General features: G+C 44.1%; 1 protein-coding gene across 2 annotated transcripts in view; it reads left to right on the top strand.

Annotated features, from left to right (window-relative positions):
* Nucleotides 1–19,533, top strand: part of PDE8B (phosphodiesterase 8B) — a 1,092,370-nt gene that overhangs the window by 741,020 nt on the left and 331,817 nt on the right. For both annotated transcript variants that reach the window (XM_078677318.1, XM_078677317.1), the window contains one exon: nucleotides 365–505. In XM_078677318.1, the coding sequence (XP_078533444.1) occupies nucleotides 365–505 (141 nt within the window). The remainder of the gene's footprint in view (nucleotides 1–364; nucleotides 506–19,533) is intronic.

Below are 19,533 nucleotides of genomic sequence, written 5' to 3'. Positions count from 1 at the left end.
ATATTTGGAAGGGACGCCATAAACAAACCCCTTCGAAATACATTATTGCTAAAACAAATTGCAATTCAGTAACATGTTATCGATTTGCAATTTATGCCTTTGCTCATTTAAAAGAAAATATTTGCGGTTGCAAACATCCCGATTCTGCAAATCAGCCCATTTCCAACTGCAAACATGCTTTATTCATATGGTCCTAGAATCCATAGACGGGTTGCATATTCACTATGATTGTCTAGGGGTATACCACCTAACAACTCTTCTTTCATGTAAATAAGCATACACGTAATTGAATTGAGAATATTATTAACAAGTAATGATGACTCTTTCTCAGTTTTTAATCTGAAATTATTTTTTCTTTATTTAGTATGTAAATCCAGCCTTTGAAAGGATGATGGGCTATCATAAAGGAGAGCTGATTGGAAAGGAACTTACAGAATTACCAAAAAGTGACAAAAATCGTGCAGACCTGCTCGACACAATAAACATGTGTATTAAAAAAGGAAAGGTATGTAAATATATAAATGAGCTGAAATAAACATACTGCAACTTCAACAGAAAGCACTTTATATTTGTCATGTTTCCATTAAATGTTCATTACAGAGTATGACTTTGCTTTTTGACTTCCATTTTGGTTATTGGGACTGCAGCAATTCTCTATTCCCCATACATGACTCACATAATATTCATTTCAGGCATTTGCAAAAGTACATTTTCTAATTGTTGTTAGCTAAAACTATCCCAAGTGTTTACAGAGACTTGAGTCAGATAATGCACCTATTAGTCAAAACCGCACTTATACATTACCAGTAATGCCATTAAGAGGACAGAAAATGAGCACTGCATGCTACTAAAAGCTCTACAGATGTGGTTATCTCTCAGAAAAAGGTGTTAGCTTTTTTTTAACAATTAGTTACCCTTTTCCATAGTAAACCCTAAAATGCATGTAATAAAGAATGAAGCACTGACCATCATTTTAGAATGGATGTATGTTGTTACTACGCATGCATTTACAACGCATGCCTTTACGACGCAACTTTTACAATGCAAGTCGTTACAACGACTTGCGTTGGGGGCGCTGCATAGTGAATAGTTTAATTTACTATTCCAACTCCAGTCCCCGTGGATAGTAGGGAAGGAGTTGGATAGTAAATTAAACTATTCCCTATCCTGGAGCGCCCCCCAGCGCAAGTCGTTGTAACGACTTGCGTTGTAAAAGTTGCGTCGTTAAGGCACAGCGTTGTAAAAGTTGCGTTGTAAACGCTGTTCCCCTTTTAGAATTGTTGACATCCTAGCTGCAAACGATCAGCTATGTTACCAACCCTTTCCACATAAATATTCTTGGAGTTGCGATAGGTGGTGTTCTCCAGCTGCAACTCGCGTCTCAACGCAGCCCTCTTCCCAAGTCTTTCTGGGGGCGGGCATGATGCATCTTTGGCGGGAGAGGAAGGGCTAACAGATTGCTGCAATCAAAACTTACCCTGTGGTGACCGGTCCACCAGTATAATATTTGGTCACATCGCTGCTCTCCTTGGGGGAGTGGCCTGCAGTGACACTGGAAGCAACTTCATCCTGGGTCTCCTTCTTCCTTTTGCGAGTTCTTCTAGAAGCTAAGAGGTACCTGTTCCAAGATGGCAGCCTTGAAATTCTTCATTACTACCATTTTCCAGTCTACGATAACAAGACACAGATTCTCAATGTAACAGCTTTTCCCCTATAAAAATGAGGAAATCCATTTGCTCCAAGCCTCGTAACACATTGAGTAGTGTATTTTGTGTTCCTTGCCTCTGGTTCTTATTCTGGTGTCTTTTCTCCTGCAACCATGCCCATTTCATCCTTCCATGTTCGTCTCTGCGCAGCCTATAGATCTCACTGCCTCCTTTCTTGTCTTCGTTTCTTCCTCAGCAGTGCACCAGTTCCTTGACCCAGTTCTCTTCAAAGGCCACTTCCACAAACTACATGTTTTTTTTTGCCTCTGTAGCTTTTTCTTCCTTGGGACTCCTTCCTGAAGGCACTACTTGCTTGATGTACACTTGTCAGCAGCATCATGGCTACTGGAAAGGGTCACCTTTACCTCATGCTGACCACGTCTTTGAAGATCAGGCCAACCAGAGCTGAAAGTAACACCAAGAATTGATCCAGATGCCGGCCTGAGTGACAGTAGGTTAGATTAGGGCATTTGTTTCATGTTAAAAACAATGAAACGTTGTTTCAGGGCACTGGTCTAAATGATCACTGCCAGAAAGTTTAGAACAGGGTTAATAAAGAGGGGTTTCAATCTTTACGACCGAGGGAGTACAATGGCAGCTTTTCACTGCCTCACCGGCACACAAAGACAGTCGGAAGCTGTCTCTGGGGGCCCCCAGCAGGGCCCCCATGGGTGTGAGGCTGCCGGATGGCAGCCTGGGTGCACCTATGGTGCCCCTCCGTTGGTCCCTGCACCCGGTGGCAGGCACCTTGGGGTGCCGGACACAGGGTGCTGGGATGAACTGCACCCCTACTTTCAACAATGCAGGCATGCATTCTGCTCGGAATGGATGCCTGTATTGTTAAGTATACGAATGCGACCGAACCCTGTTTAGTTGCATCGTACTAGCAGGGCTGTAACGGACGACAGCAGGTCGGTCGGTTACAGCTCCTGGCCGATGTCGGACGGACTCAGGTCTGTCCGACATCGGAATTGGCCCCTTAGAGTAGCCTTCCACCAGGGTGTCTTATGTCAATTCTATTTCTTTTTTGGTACAGGATATTCCTGCTGACACAGACCACTTGAGCTCTCTTTGAAATAACCTAATCTATAAGAACCTCATGATCTTTTACATTCATTAAGACAATGGCATTATAAGTTAATATAATTCTATTACTATATACCCATATAATTATCTGTGTAACACGTTAATTTATTTATTGGCATATGTTTGCCCCTTCATGACAAAGTGGCCTAGCACTTTCACTAGACTGCATAATTTACATGTTCATCCATTTATGATTAACAATGTAGTCTTGAAACTAGGGTAAAGATAAAACCTAATCCCTAGAGCAGGGGCGGGTTCTCGGTTTCACTGGCAAAATATCGAAGTTAAAAATATAGAAGTAAAAAAATATCAATGTAAAAATGTAGAATGTAAAAATATTGAAAAAAAAATATTGAGGTAAAAAATATAGTTGTACAAAATATCGAATTTCCTATATATATATGTTAAATATTAACATTTATATAAAAAATAAGGTAGATATAATATAAATGTAAAAAAATATGATAAATAAACTTAATTAAAAAAGTTAAACACACATACATGATAATTCATATATATTTCCTTTAAAACAATTAATAAACTATTAATTTGAATATATTTTATAATTTTAAATGTATATAAAAATACATATATATATATATATATATATTCGGCTCCAAACATTCTCCAGGACTCCGCCTGTTCCAGATGCGCAGCACTCACGGGGATGGTTTTTCAAGAGTTTTTATTAAAAAACCTCTAGCACATCAAAGACGCGTTTCGGCGTTTAGCCTTTGTCAATTTGCTTAACGGTTGGCGCCACGTTTGTTCATGTTTATATATGCATCACATGATTTACTGGTATGAACATAGAAAGAGGACTGTCAGTTGTCCTTTCAACACAACTCCATATTATAGTGTGCAAATGCACAAGTGAGACGCGATAAATATCGCAACCTTTAGAGTTCTCAAAACATGTCAAGAGACAACAAAATGAGGTCAAACATTCACAATCCCCCATTTACATTATCACGCCCTGGATGGGCTTTATCTAATCGGAGTTATTAAATTCCTCACAATACTGCCCTGGATGGGCTAATAGTTCAGACGTTGTAAATTGGACACTTACCTATACATAACCGTATTCAATGCAGTTCAGGTCAACTAAATATTATATGTTAATTCATCCGAATAATACATATATATACACATAATAGAGGAGCACATCAAACATGATCATAAATCACAGAATCATACATTTCGTATCACTAACCTAAATGCACTGCCAATTCTTCATGAACATTTAGACCATTCGGCATCTTACTTTGTAAATCGATTATATATCGTGACTCTAGCTGCCTTAATTTCTGTAGCCGATCGCCCCCTCTTACACTCACGGGGACGCTATCTAAGCACATGTATGTCAACAGATCCCTGTTGCGTCCATGTGCTTTGTCAAAATGTCTCGCGACAGGGTAGGATGCATCAGCATTATTGATCGCTCGCATATGCTCCAATATGCGAATCTTAACTGGATGTGTGGTGCTCCCTATATATCTCTTCCCACAGGGACATGTTAAACAGTATATTGCATAAGGTGTAGTGCAGGTCAAAAATTTCTGTATTTTTCTAGGTATCGCTAGACCTGGAATTTTATAAGATAAGGTGCGTTTGCTGTATTTACACGCTTTACAACGGCACACGGATAGAAGCCATTTAGTTGTTTCAACGGAGGTTAGATACTATGGCTCTCATAGTGGCTATGTACTAGATGATCTTTTAGCGCCCTAGCTTTCCTAAATGTGACCAGCGGTTTAGATGGAAGCTCTTGCCTAAGGATGTTATCGGTCATTAAGATATTCCAGTTTTTCCGCAGAATCTTTTTTATATACCCAGCATTCTCTGATAATGTGGTGATCAGTCTGAACGCACCACTCTCTGTCTCCCTGTTCTTTATTTTAAGTAGCTCGCTCCTCTCTACACTGTTCACTTTCCTCAAAGCTTGGGTCAACACTCCATCTATATAGCCTCTAGCCTTAAATCTAGTAAGACTTTCTTTGGCCGATTTCTGAAATTCTTGGTCACATGAGTTATTCCTCTTAATCCTCAGTAGCTCCCCATACGGAATACTATTTACCAATTGCTTGGGGTGACTACTGGTAGCATAAAGTGTCGAGTTGCCTGCTGTGGATTTACGGAAGAGTTTTGTGTGCATTTTACCATTTTCTATGTACACAGTAAGGTCTAGATAGTTCACCTCTGTACTACTTATCTCTCCCGAAAACCTCAAATTAACATCATTTCTGTTCAATACATCCATATATGCTGCAGCTAATTCCACCGGGCCATCTAGAATGATGAAAAGGTCGTCGATATAACGATACCAACCCTTGATTTTCCTGTTCCATTCATGATTAGTTTCTGACCAGGCCACCTGCTCCTCCCACCAGCCCACAAAAAGATTCGCAAAGCTGGGGGCGGAGCAGGTTCCCATTGCCACGCCCGACATCTGCTTACACAATTCTTTACCAAATAAGAACATATTGTTGTTAAGAACAAATTGGATGAATTCAGACAACATCTTATTATACTCATAATATCTAGCAGGTCGCTTATCCAGAAAACATTGTACTGCCATAAGTCTATCTTTGTGCGCAATGCACGTATATAGACTGGTTATATCTATAACCATCATGCAATAACCTTCACACTAAACCACATCGTTAATGCAATTCAAAAAATGCTTAGTGTCCTTTAAGTACGATTTCAGTGTAACAACGTGTGGAAAAAGGAAAGAGTCAATATACAATGATAGATGTTCAGTTAAACTCCCTTGGGAAGCCACAATTGGTATGTGACGGGCACACCCCCGTCAAGCAGGCACCCGCTTGCGAGTGCGGCAGGTTGGTGTTGTTGGAGCTGCAAAATATATATATATATATATATATATATATCAAATCACTTTCTCCTCCGTTAAGTAGAACACAAGGGACACAGCGAGACTTCAGCAGTTGTTTATTGGGAACATAGGCATGACCGGTTTCGGCAGATTGCCTTTCTCAAATGCCAAAGTCCGTTTGAGAAATGCGAACACCCACTCGAAAGTTGTTAGGTACAGGCTCCTCCTTCCAAGTGGCAAGTGGGCTCACCTGCGCTGGACTACTCTCTGCTCGCATCAATCCCAGGGACTACCAGTCCCATAATACAGCGTGCTGGAAGTTCAGTGCAATGTAGTGGGGTATCACAAAATGTTATATTTATATATATATATATATATATATATATTACCTACTGGCAGTCGCCAGTAGGTGGTTATAGTTAGGACCTATTATTCATAGGAAAAGCGTTTTTAACTTGCTTATATCTTGGACGAATCCTGGCAAAACCTTCGAAACTAAAGGGGCGCTCTTGTCAGCTCCTGTCCTGAAAGTATTGGGGTGATTCATGAAGCGGGGGCTGAGAAAAAAGGGGGTCCCCAAACACGTTTTCCCCAGGTTAATTGCCATAGGAAAAATTGGAACAGGCTACAGTCTGAACTGCCGAACGGAATTACTCCAAATTTGGCAAAAAGATAGATCTTGGTTCAGAAAACAACCTATTTTTTAAATGGTGTAAATCAGTTTGGTAGTCCCTGAGAAATTGAAAAAATAAAACTTTCGATATCTGAGCACCCAGGAGGGTTCACAAACCCTCCCGAGCACGAGCTCAATTCTGATTTGGAGTGTTGGCAGCCATCTTGTGACTCGGTAACCGAGTCACAAGAAATCAGTAGAATAAAAGGTGAAAATCAAGAAAAGGGAGCAAGGTAGAAACACCCTGACCCCCTAGGCCCCCAGGGCCAAAAAAAGCCTTCTTTTTTTTCTAAACTGCCGAATTCGTGCTGGGTTTGCGAACCCGGTAGAGAAAATAAAAAGAATCAAAGCTTGCGTGCTTCCTTGTACTTAAGCCCCTGGGTAGGCCAGGTCCTGGGGGCAATTCATAATTAATTTGCAGGGGCCTGTGGGGCCCCTGCAACCCCGGGGGACCGCCACCGCCCCTCGGCTTAGTTAATAGTTTGCGGGGTGCACGCAGCCCCCCTGCAGCCCCAGGGACCACTACCTTCTTCAATAATAAATGTGTGGGGGGTCCCAATACCCACTCTGCCCCAGGGACTGCCACCTCCCTGGGGCTTTTATATATTAGGGGCGGGGGGCCTCGCAGGCCCTCCCAAGCCCTGGGGACCACCACCTCTCCGGGCTTCCGTGATTACTGGGGTGGACCTAGTGGGCACCCCAAACACCCGGGACCACCACCTCCCCGGGGGATCTGTCATTAATCAGGGGGGCCACCTGTGCCCCCCAAGTCCCTGGGACCACCACATCCCCGGGACTTTGAAATGTAGGGAGGGGGGACACGCAGCCTCCCTCCTGGAGCCCTTGATGGCCCTGGGGACAGCACACACTCAGGGCCGGCTCCTGGAATGCCCCAGAGTGCCCACCCCCAGGATATTGCTCTTTTGCTATGGCAGGGTGGGCGCACGGCTCCCGCCCTGTCATAGCAAACTCTGCTTTGGTTTTTGGACACCAGAGCAGGAAACTAGCTCTCGCTTCCAAAAACCAAAGCAGAATTGCTTTTGCACAAGGGGAGCTGCATGTCAGCCATTCCCTTTGTGCAAAAGCAATGCTGGCTCCCGCAGGACGCGGGAAGCTGGCGGGACCGTGGGGGTATTGGTGCTCCCCCCATGGTCCCCAATGGTGAGGCCAGGCACTTGGGGATGGGGTCCCAGGGGCCAGAAGTCACGCAGGAGGGGGGCCACATAAAATATATTTAAAAAAAGACTGGCCGTGCCCTGGGTGATGGTGTCCCCGGGGCCGAAATTAATCTGGGAAGGGGACCCACGCCTGTTGAATTTTTATAAAATATATAAAAAACAAGACTGGCCATGCCTCTTGGCACACTGGTGGTGGGGCAATGAGGTCCTCTTGTGTTCTGAGGACGTCAGGACACAAGTGTACTTCATCCCCCGAGCAACAATGCGCTAGGAGCTGCGTTTGCAGAGTGGTGTAAAAAGGGGCCGTGGCCTCCAAAAATTCTCAGCAATCCAGGTGTGTGGGCTTACTGTAGGTACCTGATGGGTTAGATGGCCCCAGGGACCTTCAGGAATGAAGTGGACCCCAACTTAGAATGCCCTAGGAGTCGCGTTTGCAGAGTGGTGGGGAAAGGGGCGTGGCCTTTGTCCACCTCTCAGCAATCCCACTGTGTGGGGCTTACTGGACGTAAGAGGTAGGATAGTTGGCCCCTAAACGGCCCTCAGCAGCGAAGGGGACTTCAATCCCTATCCATGAGCATGCCTGGGGGCGCATTTGCAGAGTGGTGGGTAAAGGGGGAGTGGCCTGCTATGAGAACTTAGCAATCCTGCTGTGTGGGACTTACTGGAGGAAATAGGAGGGGGTAGCGTCCCCCAAGGATGTCCTTGTTGGTCAACTCCCCCTCTTGTTACCTCTAGTAAGTCCCACACAGTGGAATTGCTAAGACGTCTTCGGAGGCCATGCCCCCCCCCTTTCTCCACCACTTTGCAAATGCACCTCCTGGCAAACTACGGGATGGGGGATTGAGTCCAATTTAGTTCTGAGGGACTTGGGGGGCCAAGAAGCCCTCCTGGTTGCTTCTGTGAGTCCTATGCAGCGGAATTCTTAAGTGCCGGTCAGTGGTCCAGCACCCTTTCTCCACCACTCTGCAAACATGACTACTACTTAAAGAAGCATCTTTCTGCACCCCTGACTTAGAGGTAATTTTAATCCCCCTGCCCTAGATATGTACTAGGGCCTTACAGAGGAGGTCATGCCAATCACAGGGGTACCCCAACCCATAGTGTTCCCCAGTGAATTTCAAAGGTTTTTAAATGCGCATTTCTAACTATAACATCCCTGAAACCTATGATTTTTTCAGTGAATATATATATATATATATATATATATATATATATATATATATATATATATATATATATTACCTACTGGCGATAGCCAGTAGGTTTATATAGTTAGGATTTTTTTCCTATGGGATTTTTGAAAATTCTATGTCGAATAACTTTGGCGTTTGGGGACAGAATTGGCTGAAATTTTCAGGAAAATGGAACATTTTGTTTCTGAGCAGCCCCTGAAAATTTGGGGGGGTTTCGTCAAGGGGGGGCCGAGAAAAAAGGGGGGTCCCAAAACGTGTTTTTCCCATGCAATTTTCCATAGGGCGGTTGGCCTCACTTTTAGCCTGAACGGCTAAATGGATTTACACCAAACTTGGCAAAATTGTAGGGACTGGTAGCCCGATGTGCCTTTGCTATGTCTCAAGATATAGGCTCCAGTGGTTTTTACGAAAATTAACTTTGAAAAATATATATTGGGCTACATTGGGCTATATATATGTTGGAGCCCAAATGTAGCCCAATGTAGCCCAATGTAGCCCAATGTAGCCCAATGTAGCCCAAAGATGGCCACCAGAGACAAAAAAAAACAAATGTAGCCCAAATATCAGCCAGATGTAGCCCAACTATAGCCCAATGACAGAATGTCCCAGAGTGTTCTAAAGAACAACTAGAGTGCTAACAGTCCTACTTATTACAAAGGTATGGCACACCTGAAGCCATCTTGATTGGAATAAAGTGGTAACTCTTAAAACATTTAATTTAAAAAGGAACAAAATGAGGGGGTTCATTTTGCCATAGAAAGTATGATTAGCGAATATATGACGAAATCCCGCATACCATCAGTCCGCAAAAAAAATCCTGCATGTACTATTAGGCCGCAAATTAAAATAACGAAAACTTTTAGAACGAATATGCCTTTAGCATACACTAAACAACTAAACTACCCTAAACCCTAAAACACTACCCCCAGCATGACCCTACACTACACAAACAGTACAACACTACCCTAAACCCTAAAACACTACCCCCAGCATGACCCTACACTACGCAAACACTACAACACTACCCTAAACCCTAAAACACTACCCCCAGCATGACCCTACACTACGCAAACACTACAACACTACCCAAAACCCTAAAACACTACACCCCAGCATGACCCTACACTACGCAAACACTACAACACTACCCTAAACCCTAAAACACTACCCCCAGCATGACCCTACACTACACAAACACTACAACACAACCCTAAACCCTAAAACACTACCCCCAGCATGACCCTACACTACGCAAACACTACAACACAACCCTAAACCCTAAAACACTACCCCCAGCATGACCCTACACTACGCAAACACTACAACACTACCCAAAACCCTAAAACACTACACCCCAGCATGTCCCTACACTACGCAAATACTACAACACTACCCTAAACCCTAAAACACTACCCCCAGCATGACCCTACACTACGCAAACACTACAACACTACCCTAAACCCTAAAACACTACCCCCAGCATGACCCTACACTACGCAAACACTACAACACTACCCTAAACCCTAAAACACTACCCCCAGCATGACCCTACACTACGCAAACACTACAACACTACCCTAAACCCTAAAACACTACCCCCAGCATGACCCTACACTACGCAAACACTACAACACTACCCTAAACCCTAAAACACTACCCCCAGCATGACCCTACACTACGCAAACACTACAACACTACCCTAAACCCTAAAACACTACCCCCAGCATGACCCTACACTACGCAAACACTACAACACTACCCTAAACCCTAAAACACTACCCCCAGCATGACTCTACACTACGCAAACACTACAACACTACCCAAAACCCTAAAACACTACCCCCAGCATGACCCTACACTACGCAAACACTACAACACTACCCAAAACCCTAAAACACTACCCCCAGCATGACCCTACACTACGCAAACACTACAACACTACCCAAAACCCTAAAACACTACCCCCCAGCATGACCCTACACTACGCAAACACTACAACACTACCCAAAACCCTAAAACACTACCCCCAGCATGACCCTACACTACGCAAACACTACAACACTACCCAAAACCCTAAAACACTACACCCCAGCATGACCCTACACTACGCACACACTACAACACTACCCAAAACCCTAAAACACTACACCCCAGCATGACCCTACACTACGCAAACACTACAACACTACCCAAAACCCTAAAACACTACCCCCAGCATGACCCTACACTACGCAAACACTACAACACTACCCAAAACCCTAAAACACTACCCCCAGCATGACCCTACACTACGCAAACACTACAACACTACCCTAAACCCTAAAATACTACACCCCAGCATGACCCTACACTACGCAAACACTACAACACTATCCTAAACCCTAAAACACTACGCCCAGCATGACCCTACACTACGCAAACACTACAACACTACCCTAAACCCTAAAACACTAGCCCCAGCATGACCCTACACTACGCAAACACTACAACACAACCCTAAACCCTAAATCACTACCCCCAGCATGACCCTACACTACGCAAACACTACAACACTACCCTAAACCCTAAAACACTACCCCCAGCATGACCCTACACTACGCAAACACTACAACACAACCCTAAACCCTAAAACACTACCCCCAGCATGACCCTACACTAAACAACCACCACAACTCTACACTACACTAACACAACACTACACTACACAACACTACACTACACTACACAATCACTAATCCACGAAAAAATTAACACAAACCCACTTACCTCTCTCGTCATCGTGGTTTTCACAACGCAAATGCATTTACCATACATGCCTTTAAAACGTAATTCTTTGTAAAGGCATGCGCGATAAATGCACATGCGTTTTGAAAAAATGCGGGATAATGGTATGCGAGGTCAATGACCTTGCGGGATAATGGTATGCGGACTGAAAGTCTGCGGGATAAAAAATGCGCGAAAATGGCTGCAAACCATGATTAGCAGCAGACTTCCCTGGTGAGCACTAGCTTTACTACAGTGATCTAATGAGCAACTAGAGTGCTAACATTCAGAATTTATGGCAAATGTGTGACACATCTGAATGCCTTCTTGATAGAACCAAAGTAAACAAGCATTGAAAATGCAATAGATCTCGCCCTCGTTTAAGTTAAAGCCATTCTGTTTGTAATGAGGTGGCTTTTTAGCTTTGCTTTTATTAGTGTTTTTAAAACTTTCATGTAAATAACATGCATATGTATGCATATATGTATATGTATGCATGCATTTATATTTATATAGATATGCAGATTATATATGTTTATATATGTATATTACCTACTGGCGATAGCCAGTGGGTATATATAGTTAGGATTTTTTCTCTATGGGATTTCTGAAAATTCTATGTCTAATAACTTTGGCGTTTGTGGACGGAATTGGCTGAAATTTTCAGGACAATGGCACATTTTGTTTCTGAGCAGCCTCTGAAAATTTGGGGGGGTTTCGTCAAGGGGGGCCCAGAAAAAAGGGGGGTCCCAAAACGCGTTTTTCACATTCATTTTTCCATAGGGCGGTTGGACTCACTTTTAGCTCGAACGGCTGAATAGATTTACATGAAACTTGGCAAAATTGTAGATATGGTTTGCCCGACGTGCCTTTGCTATGTCTCAATATATGTGCTCCAGTGGATTTTGAGAAATTAACGTTTAAAAAAAAATATATATCTGTGACAGCGCTCGGTTAGCGCCCCGGTTCGCGTACCTGACGCGTAACGGAACTTCGCGAAGCGAAGCTGATTGGCTTTCCGGTGTCTGTCAACATTCTAAACAGTCCGGAGCGGCCGCCATCTTGTCTCTCGGTAGGATCGAGAGACAAGATGTGGTGAAAAACGAAGGGGGAAATGAAGGAAAGGGGGCAAGGTAGACCCCTCCTGACCCCCTAGGATTGATGAGGGGGATATTAAAGTGCCCCGCGGGGCAAAAAATAAAAACAAATTTTTTTTTTGCGATTTTACGCCGTAGAGGCGCGTCCCGGTACGCGAACCGGGCAGCTCACCTGGCAGCTAACCGGGCAGCTAACCGGCAGCGTAGCTGTCAACATTGTAAACAGTCCGGAGCGGCCGCCATCTTGTCTCTCGGTAGGTTCGAGAGACAAGATGTGGTGAAAAAAGAAGGGGGAAATGAAGGAAAGGGGGCAAGGTAAACCCCTCCTGACCCCCTAGGATTGATGAGGGGGATATTAAAGTCCCCCGCGATTTTTCGCGGTAGAGGCGCTTCCCGGTACGCGAACCGGGCAGCTAACCGGCAGCGTAACGGGAGTCCGCCATCTTGTGTTTTTGGAGCGTCCGGTTCGCGTACCGGGTAGCGTCCCGGTAAGCGTAACAAGGGGAAAACCAAGAGAAACAGTAAAAAAAAAATGAAGGGAATAGATTTCCAGCAAACTTGGCAAAATTGTAGGGACTGTTTGTTTGATGTGCCTTTGCAAGGCCTCAAGATATGTGCACGTGTGGATTTTGTCTAATTAAGGTTAAAAAAAATATATATATCTGTAAGCGTGCTCCGGCACGCTTACGTTACGGGTTTTGTTTGCGCTGCAGAGCCGATACGTCACGGTTATGCGACGCGTCATGAGGCATCTCACGTAGCTACGTGATACGTCACGTAATAAAGAATATATTTTACAGCTATAGATATTAGCTTTTAAAAAACAAATGAAATTCACTGAAAAAACCATAGGTTATAGACCATATATAGTTAGGAATTTGCATTTACAAAACCTTGAAAATTCACTGAAAAAACCATAGGTTAGAGACCATATATAGTTAGCTGGACATTTTATTGACATAAAACCAATGAAATTCCATATATAGTTAGTTGCACTAACTATATATCGTGCACCCGCAATCCACTGCTGATGATGTCACATATTACATCATTCATGACATGGTCAGTGACATCACTGATGACATCACTGATGACATCTCAAATGACATCACTGATGACATCACTGATGACATCTCAAATGACATCACTGATGACATCATGACACACCAATACCAGTTACTACATACGCACTCACTGATTCCTACGTCTACACATACATTCACTCATTCACCCATACAATCACTCATACATACAGTCACTCATTATTACAACACTATCATATGCACTCTTACACCTATGCAGACACTCACACACTGCCACTCATCCATGGAGTTACTCACACACCTAGTCAGTCCTGTAAAGAATCAATCACACTTCCATTTCCTCATCTATACAGTTAAACACAGAACACCATACTTCAGTGACATCACTGATGACATCACTGATGACATCTCAAATGACATCACTGATGACATCTCAAATGACATCACTGATGACATCATGACACACCAATACCAGTTACTACATACGCACTCACTGATTCCTACGTCTACACACACATTCACTCATTCACCCATACAATCACTCATACATACAGTCACTCATTATTACAACACTATCATATGCACTCATACACCTAGTCAGTCCTGTGAAGAATCAATCACACTTCGATTTCCTCATCTATACAGTTAAACACAGAACACCATACTTTTTCACACATATACTAACACATACTTACTCTCTTATACAATCACTGATACAAGTACACATTGATATGCACAGAGTCACACACCTCCCAGCCAGCCACACACACACTCAGTCTTCCATACATCCACTCATTCTTCAATATGTAAAACATATTTAAACTTTACAAAAACACACAGACACTAGATGATGTCATCAGTGATGTCATTTGAGATGTCATCAGTGATGTCATCAGTGATGTCATTTGAGATGTCATCAGTGATGTCATCAGTGATGTCACTGACCATGTCATGAATGATGTAATATGTGACATCATCAGCAGTGGATTGCGGGTGCACGATATATAGTTAGTGCAACTAACTATATATGGAATTTCATTGGTTTTATGTCAATAAAATGTCCAGCTAACTATATATGGTCTCTAACCTATGGTTTTTTCAGTGAATTTTCAAGGTTTTGTAAATGCAAATTCCTAACTATATATGGTCTATAACCTATGGTTTTTTCAGTGAATATATATATATATATATATATATATATATATATGTGTGTGTGTGAACGAATAACATAAAGCCTAATAAAAAAGAACATTCTATTATAAATTAAAACATTAAACTATTTAAAAATCTTCAAATTAAAGTGCAACAGTAGGGAAAATGTTGGATAGCCAAGGGGTAAAAATTATTATTCCCACTCCAGTGAGTGCAACAGTAGGGAAAGTGTTGGATAGCGGAGGGGTCAAAATTACTATGCCCACTCCAGTGAGTGCAACAGTACGGAATGTGTTGGTTAGCGGAGGGATAAAAATGACTATTGCCACTCCAGTGAGTGCAACAGTAGGGAAAGTGTTGGATAGCTGAGGGGAACAATTTACTATTCCCACTCCAGTGAAGACAACAGTAGGGAAAGTGTTGAATAGCGGAGGGGTAAAATTTACTATTCCCATTCCAGTGAGTGCAACAGTAGGGAAAGTGTTGGAAAGCGGAGGGGTAAACATTACTATTCCAACTCCAGTGAGTGCAGTAGTAGGGAAAGTGTTGGATAGCGAAGGGGTAAAATTTACTATTGCCACTTCAGTGAGCACCAACAGTAGGGAAAGTATTGGATTGCGGAGGGGTAAAAATGACTATTCCCACTCCAATGAGTGCAACAGTAGTGAAAGTGTTGGATTGTCGAGGGGTAAAATTTACTATATCCACTCCAGTCATTGCAACAATAGGGAAAGCGCCGGATTGTGGAGGGGTACAATTTACTATTCTCTCTCCAGTCAGCACTACAGTAGTCAAGTCAAGTCAAGTCATAAAATTTATATAGCGCACTACATACCCAGAGGGTTTCAAGGCGCTTAGGAGGGGGAGGAGGATTATTTGTCAAATATCCACGTTTTAAGCTGCTTTCTGAACGCTAGGTGATTCTGGGTGAGGCGAAGGTAAGCGGGGAGTGAGTTCCATGTTTTGGCAGCCAGGTATGAGAAGGATCTGCCTCCCATGGTGGTCTTGTTGATGCGAGGTACAGTGGCGAAGGCTTGGCTGGAAGAGCGAAGTTGGCGGGAGGGGGTGTAGAAGGACAGTCGAGAGTTGAGGCAATCTGGTCCGATGTCGTAGAGTGATTTGTGTGCGTGGGTAAGCAGACGGAAAGTAATCCTCTTATTGACGGGTAGCCAGTGGAGGTCTTTAAGGTGACCAGAGATGTGTTCGTTGCGTGGGATGTCTAATATGAGCCTGGCTGAGGCGTTTTGGATTCGTTGTAGTTTCTTCTGGAGTTTAGCGGTGGTACCTGCGTAGAGGGTGTTTCCATAGTCCAGTCGGCTCGTGACTAGAGCGTGGGTGACCGTTTTCCTTGTTTCGGTGGGGATCCAGCGAAAAGTTTTTTTGAGCATGCGAAGAATGTTAAAGCAGGAAGAGGATACGGCGCTGACTTGTCTGTTCATTGAGAGTGAAGAATCCAGGATGACGCCAAGGTTCCGTGCGTGGTCTGTCGGGATGGGTGCATTTCCGAGGGCTTCCGGCCACCAGGAGTCGTCCCATGCAGAGGGGGATTTACCTAAGATGAGGACTTCTGTTTTGTCTGAGTTCAGTTTCAGGCGGCTTTGTTTCATCCATTCGGCGACTTCTTTCATTCCTTCGTGTAGGTTAGTTTTGGCGGTGCTGGGGTCCTTGGTGAGAGATAGGATCAGTTGAGTGTCATCCGCGTAAGAGATGATGTTGAGGTTGTGTTGGCGGGCGATGGCCGCGAGGGGGCTCATGTATACGTTGAAGAGGGTGGGACTGAGTGAGGATCCTTGTGGTACGCCGCAGATGATTTCAGAGGCCTCGGACTTGAATGGTGGGAGGCGGACTCTCTGGGTTCTTCCGGTGAGGAACGAGGTGATCCATTCCAGTGCCTTTCCTTGGATTCCGATGTTTCTGAGGCGTTGTAAAAGGGTGCTGTGGCAGACTGTGTCGAAGGCTGCAGAGAGGTCGAGGAGGATGAGGGCGACTGTGTCTCCATTGTCCAGTAGAGTTCGAATGTCGTCTGTTGCTGCGATGAGGGCGGTCTCAGTGCTGTGTTTGGCTCGGAAGCCAGATTGTGAGGGGTCGAGTGATTTGTTGGCTTCGAGGAAGGCGGCGAGCTGGTTGTTGACAGCTTTCTCGATGACTTTGGCCGGGAATGGAAGAAGCGAGATGGGGCGGTAGTTTTTGAGTTCGGTGGGGTCTGCTGTTGGTTTTTTCAGAAGGGCGGTGAGTTCGGCGTGTTTCCAGTCTTCTGGGAAGGTAGCGGAATGGAAGGAGCAGTTGATGACGTCTCGGAGGTGCGGAGCTATGACGGAGTCTGCTTTGTTGAAGATGTGGTGAGGGCATGGGTCTGTGGGGGATCCAGAGTGGATGGAATTCATCAGGCGGATGGTGTCCTCAGTGGAGATTGGGTTCCAGGCTATAAGGGTGTTAACAGGGGGAAGATGGTCAGCTGATGGTAGGGTGGGTTGGCTTCCGGGTTGGTTGTCAAAGCTGTTGTGGATGTCAGCAATCTTGTTGTGGAAAAAAGAGGCTAGGGAATCGCAGAGGGTTTGAGAGGGGGTGATGTCGTTGGAGTTGGCCGAGGGGTTGGAAAATTCCTTGACGATGTTGAAAAGTTCCTTGCTGTTGTGGGCGTTGTTGTCAAGTCGATCCTTGAATGCTGTTTTCTTGGCTTTTCGGATCAGTAGAGAAAGCACTGGATTGCGGAGGGGTAAAATTTGCTATTCCCACTTCAGTCAGTACAACAGTAGGGAAAGTGTTGGATAGCGGAGGGGTACAAATTACTATTCCCACTCCAATGAGTGCAACAGTAGGGAAAGTGTTGGATTGTGGAGGGGCCAAATTTACTATATCCACTCCAGTCAGTGGAACAATAGGGAAAGTGTTGGAATGTGGTGGGCTAAAATTTACTATTCCCACTCCAGTCAGTGCAACAATAGGGAAAGAGCTGGATTGCGAAGGGGTAAAATGTACTATTCCCACTCCAGTCAGTGCTACCATAGGTAAAGCACTGGATTGCGGAGGGGTAAAATTTGCTATTCCCACTCCAGTCTGCACAACAGTAGGGAAAGTGTTGGATAGTGGAGGGGTAAAAATTACTATTCTCACTCCAGTGAGTGCAACAGTAGGGAAAGTGTTGGATTGTGGAGGGGTTAAATTTACTATATCCTCTGCAGTCAGTGGAACACTAGGGAAAGCGCTGGATTGCGGAGGGGTAAAATTTACTATTCCCACTCCAGTTAGTGCTACAGTAGGGAAAGCACTGGATTGCAGAGTGGTAACATGTACTATTCCCACTCCAGTAAATGCCACATTAAGGAGTCGATATTTTTGCACACTATATTTTATCTCGATTATTTTAACATCATATTTTTGTGGTCAATATTCTGTCAGTGAACCGTATTATGAGGCATCTGGGAACTGCTGTTCTAATCTCAGATTTTAACACCACATTCCATACATGGGTAGTAACAGCAAATTGGTAGAGGAGATGGCGAGAGATGCACAATATGCATTGGGCACAATTGCAATGTTACTGCCTAAGGGTTTGGTACCGGAATATCATTGTCAGAATATCATCTGACATAAACAATGTGTCCTAAACACAGTGGCTGCCAATGCATATTAGCAATGGTGAAGTGAGTGGAGTGGGTGCAGGGTTGGGAGCCTCGGGGGGAAGCGTAGGGAGAATACAAAAAGAAAGCTTACCTCATGCTGATTCTGCTATCTTGCACCTCTGATCTTCTCTGCTTCCTGGTCCCGGCAGTCACTGGGAAGCAGTGGAATCCCCATCCAATCCCCACGCTGCTCCCATGCTGCATGAGATGAGCGCAGGGATTGGCCTGAGCGGGCTGGGTTGGCGCTCTGCTCAGGACAGGGAGTCTGTGCTGTTTCTCCAGGTGGGAGAAACCTAAAGAATCATGTCTGTTAAGATGGCCGGCCAATCAGACATGTACAGTTTGTAGTGCACATCATTCTTCCCCCTTCCCTTGGCCCGGCCCAACCCCCACATGCTGGCTCAGCCAGCAGCCAAAAAATAAAACAATATTGTTTCATTTTTCAGCTGCTGGCTGAGTCTGTGGGACAACGCTCCTCCAGCATTGCGGAGGAGCCGCCTCTGCCTAAATAAGTTCTACAAAAAATATTTTTGTAGAAGATATTTAGGACACAATATTTTTTCTTAGAGGATATTTCCATGCATAACATTCTAGCACACAATCATGTCAACGATGTAAATATAATCCGATGGAAGTGGAAGAGCAATCAGAAGGTGTGACAGAAAGCACTGCCAGAAAAAAGAGCACAAGCCAGGCACTCGAATGTCAAATAGGGTGCCGTGTATTCATGTGTAGAAGAATTATGTATAACTGCGTAAGTATTGGACTGCTAAAACCCAATCATTTCTGCTTTTCTGTAGATCCATTATGAAACCAGCAAGCACACTTGTCGTGAGTTATTTGGCAAACGTTTTGTGAGAAGAACAATTTGATACCTAGTATTTTTCCACTACTTGATTCTTGAAAGGACTGGCAGAACAACAAACCCTCCATGTTACAATGTAGCTAGATGATTTTAAGGGTAGATGCAAACTTTCACAGTGCTGCTTTCAAGCAGCCTCAACTTAAAACCTGTACCTACTGTTCAGAGCCGTGTAGTTGTTGCCTGGTGGGATAAGTGTGTCAATATGTGCACACAGTAAGAAATATGAATACAACCTATAATTTGCTTTTGAGTATTTTCAAAGATTTAAAAGGCAAGCAACTATGTGCTAAATGTAAGTTTTGCCTTTTTCAGTGT

This window comes from Lissotriton helveticus, chromosome 2_1 (genome assembly GCF_964261635.1).
Source record: "Lissotriton helveticus chromosome 2_1, aLisHel1.1, whole genome shotgun sequence".
NCBI lineage: Eukaryota > Metazoa > Chordata > Amphibia > Caudata > Salamandridae > Lissotriton > Lissotriton helveticus.
The sequence above is the reverse complement of the archived record's forward strand: the minus strand, read 5'-3'. Positions and strand labels throughout refer to the sequence as shown.